Source organism: Coregonus lavaretus, assembly GCF_964263955.1.
Source record: "Coregonus lavaretus genome assembly, contig: HAP1_SCAFFOLD_1721, whole genome shotgun sequence".
In the NCBI taxonomy this organism is placed as follows: Eukaryota; Metazoa; Chordata; class Actinopteri; order Salmoniformes; family Salmonidae; genus Coregonus; species Coregonus lavaretus.
This window is the reverse complement of record NW_028158200.1, coordinates 89,261-98,681: the sequence shown is the minus strand read 5'-3', so window position 1 is coordinate 98,681 and position 9,421 is coordinate 89,261. Positions and strand designations below refer to the sequence as shown.

Below are 9,421 nucleotides of genomic sequence, written 5' to 3'. Positions count from 1 at the left end.
GACTGAACCAGGTTGTCATCTAAGATTCTCCCTGTGTTTAGCGCCATTCAGTTTTTTTAAAGTGAAAAAGTCCACAGACCTTAACAATTACATCCATAACATGGATGCAGCTACCACTATGCTTGAAAATATGGTGTTATTCAGTAATGTTTGATTTACCCAAAACATAAAACTTTGTCCTGAATACAAAGTGTTAATTGCGTCGCCACATTTTTGCTCTATTACTTTAGTGCCTTGTTGCAAACAGGATGCATTTTTTGGATTATTTTTGTACAGGCTTCCTTGTCGCTGTCAGTTAGGTTCGCATTGTGGAGTACTACAAGGTTGTTGACCAATCCTCAGAGTTTAATGGCGGTGATGGAGGAACTGTTTAAAAGTCACCATTGGACTCATGGTGAAATCCCTAAGCGTTTTTTCCCTCTACGGCAATCAAGTTAGGAAGGACACCTGCATCTTTGTAGTGACACGCCATCCAAAGAGTAGTTAATAACTTCACTAAGCGCCAAGGGATATTCACAGTCTTCTTGGTTTACTTTTACCCCCATCTACAAACAGGTGCCCTTTGCAAGGCATTGGAGAACCTCCCTGGTCTTTGTGGTTAATTCTTTTTGCAATGCAGTGTTCAGATAATTGTACGAGATGGGTACAGAAATTAGTCATTCAAAAATCATGTTAAACACTATTCCATGCAATTTATTATGTCGCTTGTTAAGCAAATTTACTCCTGAAAATATTAAGGCTTCCAATAACAAAGGGGTTGAATACTTCACCCAAGACATTTCAGCTATTCATTTAATTACATTTGTCCATTTCTAAAAACATATTTCCACTTGGACATTATGGGGTAAGCAAGTTACAAAATCCAGGCTGTAACAACTAAATGTGGAGAAAGTCGAGGGGTGTGAATACTTTTTGAAGGCACTGTAGCGAGGTATATTATTCTTCTGGCTTTAACTCTAGTGATGTTTGACCTTGCTAAGTCACCAATCCTCCAATTACATCTGTGATGTTGTAGACAACAACCCGATTACTTGTTTGTTAACTAGCACAAGCTGCATATAAAATTGCTTGTGATCCACTTCCACGTAAATAAAACCATTTTCTGCTGCACAACTTTTCATGAGGCAGCCAGGAAATGGGTCTACATTGGTCATAAAGACTGGCATATGAGGGACAATATGTCATGATCATATGTTTGGGTGGCCTCACCTGAAGAGTCCAACTCGCACCTTCCTCCCAGCCAGGTGAGTGTGCAGCATCATTGAGATCACAGAGAGGTCAGGGACAGGGTCAAGCAGGATCTGGGGGGGGGGGGGACGACAGAAAGCAGTGTCATATCACAGAGGTCAGGGACAAGGCAGATCTGGGGAGGGGACAGAAAGTGTCAGTTTGTCCAAAATTCTTGTTGAAACTGAACGCTACCAACAGTATACCAGAAAGGAAAAGTAGTCACTCCCTCTTTCTTTTAAGAGACTGCATGTCTGCTTTACAAGATCATCCCTTCACATCGGAGGTCAAAGGGCACTGAACATACATCTGAGAAGTGGGCTGTGTTGCAGACGGCGTAGCTTCTGAAGGCGGAGGCGGTGGGAGGGATGACGTAGCCCCAGCTGGGCACCATTAGGCCTGCGTCTAGGATGCCCACATCATGCTGCCGGAGCTGATCTGTGTAGTACAGCCTCATGCCAGAGCTATCCCTCCGGCCTGCAGGGGGAGACAGAAGTCATGAGGGCTTTAGATGATCGACTAATTCAAGCTAAATCCTGGAGAACCTCAGGGTGTACAGGCTTTGTTCTAGTCAAGAACTAGCACACTAGGTTCACCTAATCATAAAGACTGGAGCAGGGTCAGCCCAGTGATCGTATAGCAGTGGTTTTGAACATTTTAATTACTAGCGAGTGAAATGTTACCCGCTTCCTGCGCTGGGTTGTTGTAATGAATTTCCAGCCTGTAGAACTCCTCATAATCCTGTCCTCCAATAGGAATGCCAGCGTTTCCTGGAAGCTCGAAAGCCTGGAATGAAGACGATGGAGAGACAGCTCAGACTAACGTGGGTGTTCATGCATTAAGGTCTCCAGTCTCTGGGGGTGGCAGGTAGCCTAGTGTTTAAGAGTTGGGCCAGTAATCAAAAGGTTTCAGGTTTGCATCCATGGCAACTAAGTGAAAAATTGCTCCTGTAAGTCCTCTAAATTAATTTGATGCAAGTGTCTCACCAGTCCTCCCACACCCCAGAGAGACACCAATTTGAAGCAGTCTGCCCCTGGTCCTCCCGTGTAGCATTGCTGCTCGTTGATCTGGTTCACAGATGAGGGGCAGCTGTAGAGAAGCATGTGGTGGACCAGGTCCAGGTTCTTGATCACCGGCTCCACCTGAGACCGGCAGAGAGAGAAGGAGCAGGGAAGAGATGTCAGACTAGTAACTAAATTGTCGTCATTGTAAAATTATTAGACCATGATATGCGAGGGGTCATTTACCCGATACATATGATGTTTCCCATTGAGCTTCGGCATCTTCATGACCTTGCAGTTGTAGTATGTATGTTCAGCCGGGACAATAAACTGCAACGGAGGAACTACTGTGTTAATACCATCCGTGTTGCTAGTCCCTTCTGTCCAGTCTCATGTTGAAGGCTAAGGATGCTACCTCTCGTATAACCAATATCAATTCAATTTCATTTCATTCAATCTAACCCATTCAACTTCAAGAGTAAAGACAGACTTCAAACTAAAAGTCCTGCTGTGCCTGATCGAGAGACAAAATGCTCCTGGCTACAGGATGTGTGAGGTCACTTACATTCTCCATAACGAAGTCCAGATAGTTGCCGTCCTGGGGGCTGGATCTGGCCATGAACTTGAGCAGGTTCACCTCCTTGGTCCCCCTTGTTTGGGAATGGTACCCGATGTCATCAGTTTTCCCATAGGCATAGATTAGCTTCACTGGACTGTCCTATGAGAGGGATAGAACACATCAATTGACAAAACATACAAGCACAGGTGAATAATAATGACAGGTTGAGGACAACATGTGAAGGCCTAGTAGGCAGGAGACACTAACTACATAATGTTGGGACATTAAACAGTTATACCATTGTCTTTATTAAGGCCATTTAAAAAATATATATGTATTTGTTTAATTTTACCCTTTTTCATGATATCCAAGTGGTAGTTATGAGCTTCTCTTCGCTGTTCTACATTCCTGATGTGTGGTAATTTAATCTAAATTAAAATAATCAGTAGGTGGATGTAAACATGAGAGAGTCTCCATAGAAATAGGCATAGAACCTCAGGAACAGCCATAGAAGCAGAACCACTTCTCAGGGGTGGGAGCTACTTTTTGGCGTCTTGGGGAATGATACTTGGCCCACCCTCACTTGAGAAAACGACAGATGTCCAATTTTGTTCCATTTAGGGAAAAGGGGAACCACTCAAAACAGGCTTTAGGTTGCTTAGATATTTTTAAACGAACCTTTTCTGAATAGAAATAGTCTATGTTAAGGGAACATGATTGTCGCTTCAATCTTTAACATGTTCAGCACACATTACTTGTTAAGAGTTTGTCTAAAACAGTTGACTCACGGTGATGTGGAAGTCTTCCTCATCACATGACTGGATGGACCTCCAGAAGGTCATGGTGGTTTGACCATCTGCCTCAATCAGGGTCAGGAGGGTGTAGCTCTGTTTCTCATCCACCAGGGGAAACCCATTCCCTGTGGCATGATAGTCCTGAAGGAGGGACAACACAGAAACACTGGTGTTACCTGAACTCTTTATAGAGCTTAATTAATAGTTCTGTTTTATTATACTTCAGTGTTGTGGAGTTTCTCTCTTCTCTAAAACTTCAGCAACACATTCACATGTGGGCGGCAGGTAGCTTAGTGGTTAAGAGCGTTGTGCCAGTAACCGAAAGGTCGCTGGTTCTAATCCCCGAGCCGACTAGGTGAAAAATCTGTCGATGTGCCCTTGAGCAAGGCACTTAACCCTAATTGCTCCTGTAAGTCGCTCTGGATAAGAGCGTCTGCTAAATGACGTAAATGTAATGTAAAATGTACATGTAACTTTAAAGAGTAATTTGATCTTCCAAAGGTTAGTGTTGAAAACCAATACACCTACAACTCCAGACAATTAGAGGATAATTACTACTACAATTTAGCACTTTATTACAGTAGGCCTAGCCTGCTTCTAAGACCTACAATATAACTACTCCCAAGTGAATAACAATACATTAAGTGACCACTGATAAGGTTGTCTAACAGTAATGATTATGAGTTAATGTTTAGATACCTTGAAGTAGTTGCCATTTCGTCCGACACCGCCAATAACGATATCTGCTCCAGCCATGCCTCCATTTGGGCTCAACCCGAATCCCACCCAGCCAGTGGTCTTCACGGTCAGCTGGAACGTGATGGTGCCCTGGACTTCACTGAACCCCCACTTCAGGTTGACGTTGTTGTCCGAGTCAAGGTGCGCCATGAAGGGCATAAGGGTGTCCTGCTGTGCCCCGGTCCCTGGAGTCCAAGCCAGGAGCAGGGAGAGGAATAGCGGAATCATACTCTGTCACCCAGAGACAAACAATCCCAAAGAAACTGCTATCTAGCTACGGCGCACCACTATGCTTCTGCTCGACACTGACGGTGTCCGACTGCCGTAGGCTACTTGCGTTCTAAATAGTAGACTTTTGGTGTAAGCGAAAATAGAACGTTTTATAGTTTGTGAAATTTCTAAAATTGAGGCCAGGTGTGTTTGAATAAGAGAAGGGGGACGGGCTATACAAAATGAACAAATGGCGGGAAACAAGGCAATCGTGTTCTCTGATTAGCAGCTGTTGTCAAACACCCCTGGGGTGCGTTTAGTTCGATTCAACGTTTGCTACGTTGCATGACGGTTTGTACTGAAAGACACGTTTCCCCAAAACGGTCAATAGTATCCAGCTGCAGCTCTGCATCAGCCTGTCACAAACTAGCCTGTCACTAAAACCTGTCACCTTTTCTCGCTCCCTATCATTTCCTCCTTTCCTTCTTACTTTTCTTTACTCTCTACTGGCGGTGGTTAATCCCTACCACATTTCCTCCTTTCCTCACTCTCTTTCCTTATTTCCTAGCTCCCTTTCTTCCTTTCCTAGCTTCTTTTCCTCATTTACTAACCTCCTTTCCTCTCCTCCTTCCCTATCGCCCTTTCCTTATTTCCTTGCTCCCTTTTATTTCCTCCTTTCCTAACTTCCTTTCCTTCCCTCTCTACTGGCCGTAGTTAATCCCTACCACATACATTCGTTCATTTTCCTACAGCCTGTCCCTTTCTCTGATTAGCTGATTATACGCTGTTGTCAAACACACCTGGGTCTCAATTTGCCTACTGTACAACTGTCTATTTTCGCACACCAAAAAAAGGCTACTATTTAAAACGCCAGTACGGGCATTTGGACATGGCCAGTCAGTGAGTGTGTATGAGAATCTTAGCGGTTCTCCGTAGCTAGCTGAATGTTTGGCAGTGTTTGTCTCTCTCAGCGGGTCGAGTTGTCAGTCTCAGGGTCTATCTGTGGGTGACAGACAGTATGATCCCTCTATTCCTCTCCTTGCTCCTGGCTTGGACTCCAGGGACCGGGGAACAGCAGGACACCCTTATGCCCTTCATGGAGTACCTTGAAGCGGACAACAACGTCATCCGGAAGTAGGGGTTTAGTGAGGTCGAGGGCACCATCACGTTCCAGCTGACCGTCAAGACCACTAGCTGGGTGGGATTCGAGTTGAGCCCAAATGGAGCGGATATCGTCATTGGATGGGTCAGACCAAAATGGCAACTACTTCAATGTATCTAAACCATTAACTCTGTAATCATTACTATTAGACACAACATTATCAGTGGTAATGTCTTGTTGGTTTTCACTTGGGAGTAGTTATATTGTAGATATAGGTCTTAGCAGTAGTTATATTGTAGGTCTAGGTCTTAGCAGTAGTTATATTGTAGGTCCAGGTCTTAGAAGTAGTTATAATGTAGGTCCAGGTCTTAGCAGTAGTTATATTGTAGGTCCAGGTCTTAGAAGTAGTTGTATTGTAGGTCTTAGCAGTAGTTATATTGTAGGTCCAGGTCTTAGAAGCTGGATAGGCCTACTGTAACAGTAAAGTGATAACAGTTGTAGTTGTAATTATCCTCTAATTGTCTGGAGTTGTAGGTGTATTGGTTTTCAACACCTCCAAAACCTTTGGAAAATCAAATTACTCTTTAAAGTTACATGTGAGTCATAGGAGGTTGCTGCCACCTTAAGGAGGACGGGTTCGTGGTAATGGCAGAAGGGAAAAAGTGGAATGGTATCAAATGCATCAAAAATGTCCATGTGTTTGATGCCATTCCATTTCCTCCATTTATGAGCCGTCCTCCCCTCAGCAGCCTCCATTGATGTGAATGTGTTGCTGAAGTTTTAGAGAATATAATAATAATAATATGCCATTTAGCAGACGCTTTTATCCAAAGCGACTTACAGTCATGCGTGCATACATTTTTGTGTATGGGTGGTCCCGGGGATTGAACCCACTACCTTGGCATTACAAGCGCCGTGCTCTACCAGCTGAGCTACAGAGGACCAGAAGAGATAGAAACTCCACAACACTGAAGTATAATAAAACAGAACTATTAATTAAGCTCTATAAAGAGTTCAGGTAACACCAGTGGTTGTGTGTTGGCCCTCCTTCAGGACTATCATGCCACAGGGAATGGGTTTCCCCTGGTGGATGAGAAACAGAGCTACACCCTCCTGTCCCTGATTGAGGCAGATGGTCTACCCACCATGACCTTCTGGAGGTCCATCCAGTCATGTGATGAGGAAGACTTCCACATCACCGTGAGTCAACCTTTTTACACAGAGACACAAATTGTTGCAAAATAATGTGTACTTAAAGTTTTAAAAGGATTAAAGCAGACACTCGCGTTCCCTTATCATGATAGACTGGTATGATTTTCCCCTTTTACCTAATGTGATGTATTCTGTAGAACAAAGTTAGAGCAAGTGGTTTCTTAAGTACGGGTGGTCTAAAATATCCTTCCCAAGGACACCAAAAGGAAGCTCAAATCCCTGAGAAATAGGATCTGCTCCTATGACCATTCCCAAGGTTCAATGCCTAGTTTAAAGTGTGTTACCTTCTGTTGTTTGGAGCAGAATATTTTCTCTACACTCAGCCCCAGGTGTCTTCTGTAGATTGTGCTCTGGTTTTTCATTGTTTGTAATGTTCTACCTTCTCATCATCTCAGTACAGGGCAGGCCTCCATGCAAAGCTCCAATTTCCTCCTGAAACCCTGGTTATTTTCTCTTCTGTCCAGTGTGTTCAACTTTCTGTACCTGCTCTTTAAATGCACCCTGGAGACCATCTCCAGTTTACGTCCACCTGCTGGTTCTTTTATTTAGAGTTTCACCACAAAAAATAAGGGGAGTAGATCCATGGCCTAACCACAGAGGCAGGCAAACAGTTTTTAAAGTCAGCTGTCCTAACCCTACATGTCCCTAAACCTACATGTCCCTAACCCAAAATGTCCTAACCCTACATATCCAAACCAACATGTCCTAACCCTACATGGTTCCCAGGGGATTCAAAAATCAAAGAAGCATTAATAAAGACAATGGTGTCATAACAAGTATCGTAACATCAATGTCTCAACATTATGTAGTTCTGTCGTAGTCCTCAACCTGTGATTTTTGTTCTGTGTTCTTGTATGTTTTGTCAATTGATGTTTTGTTCAATCTCCTCTCATAGGACAGTCCAGTGAAGCTGATCTAAGGCTACGGGAAAACTGCTGGCATCGGGTACCATTCAGTGGTGTAAGAATACTTGAAAGTACTTACAGTGGGGAAAAAAAGTATTTAGTCAGCCACCAATTGTGCAAGTTCTCCCACTTAAAAAGATGAGAGAGGCCTGTAATTTTCATCATAGGTACATGTCAACCATGACAGACAAAATGAGGGAAAAAAATCCAGATAATCACATTGTAGGATTTTTAATGAATTTATTTGCAAATTATGGTGGAAAATAAGTATTTGGTCAATAACAAAAGTTTCTCAATACTTTGTTGTATACCCTTTGTTGGCAATGACACAGGTCAAACGTTTTCTGTAAGTCTTCACAAGGTTTTCACACACTGTTGCTGTTATTTTGGCCCATTCCTCCATGCAGATCTCCTCTAGAGCAGTGATGTTTTGGGGCTGTCGCTGGGCAACACGGACTTTCAACTCCCTCCAAAGATTTTCTATGGGGTTGAGATCTGGAGACTGGCTAGGCCACTCCAGGACCTTGAAATGCTTCTTACGAAGCCACTCCTTCGTTGCCCGGGCGGTGTGTTTGGGATCATTATCATGCTGAAAGACCCAGCCACGTTTCATCTTCAATGCCCTTGCTGATGGAAGGAGGTTTTCACTCAAAATCTCACGATACATGGCCCCATTCATTCTTTCCTTTACACGGATCAGTCGTCCTGGTCCCTTTGCAGAAAATCACCCCCAAAGCATGATGTTTCCACCCCCATGCTTCACAGTAGGTATGGTGTTCTTTGGATGCAACTCAGCATTCTTTGTCCTCCAAACACGACGAGTTGAGATTTTACCAAAAAGTTATATTTTGGTTTCATCTGGCCATATGACATTCTCCCAATCCTCTTCTGGATCATCCAAATGCACTCTAGCAAACTTCAGACGGGCCTGGACATGTACTGGCTTAAGCAGGGGGACACGTCTGGCACTGCAGGATTTGAGTCCCTGGCGGCGTAGTGTGTTACTGATGGTAGGCTTTGTTACTTTGGTCCCAGCTCTCTGCAGGTCATTCACTAGGTCCCCCCGTGTGGTTCTGGGATTTTTGCTCACCGTTCATGTGATCATTTTGACCCCACGGGGTGAGATCTTGCGTGGAGCCCCAGATCGAGGGAGATTATCAGTGGTCTTGTATGTCTTCCATTTCCTAATAATTGCTCCCACAGTTGATTTCTTCAAACTAAGCTGCTTACCTATTGCAGATTCAGTCTTCCCAGCCTGGTGCAGGTCTACAATTTTGTTTCTGGTGTCCTTTGACAGCTCTTTGGCCTTGGCCATAGTGGAGTTTGGAGTGTGACTGTTTGAGGTTGTGGACAGGTGTCTTTTATACTGATAACAAGTTCAAACAGGTGCCATTAATACAGGTAACGAGTGGAGGACAGAGGAGCCTCTTAAAGAAGAAGTTATAGGTCTGTGAGAGACAGAAATCTTGCTTGTTTGTAGGTGACCAAATACTTATTTTCCACCATAATTTGCAAATAAATTCATAAAAAATCCTACAATGTGATTTTCTGAAATGTTTTCTTCTCAATTTGTCGGTCATAGTTGACGTGTACCTATGATGAAAATTACAGGCCTCTCTCATCTTTTTAAGTGGGAGAACTTGCACAATAGGTGGCTGACTAAATACTTTTTT

General features: G+C 43.6%; 1 protein-coding gene across 1 annotated transcript; it reads right to left on the bottom strand.

Annotated features, from left to right (window-relative positions):
* Window positions 1-1,205: 1,205 nt before the first annotated feature.
* On the bottom strand, window positions 1,206-4,573 carry LOC311124305 (DBH-like monooxygenase protein 2 homolog; the record flags this gene model as incomplete). Its single annotated transcript, XM_084198472.1, has 8 exons — window positions 4,281-4,573; window positions 3,576-3,722; window positions 2,794-2,946; window positions 2,475-2,558; window positions 2,214-2,369; window positions 1,911-2,013; window positions 1,535-1,704; window positions 1,206-1,301 (listed from the first exon to the last, which is right to left on the bottom strand). Exons 1-8 carry the CDS (start codon window positions 4,545-4,547, stop codon window positions 1,206-1,208), a joined length of 1,176 nt encoding a protein of 391 aa, XP_084054598.1. The 5' UTR covers window positions 4,548-4,573.
* Between the last annotated feature and the right edge of the window lie 4,848 nt (window positions 4,574-9,421).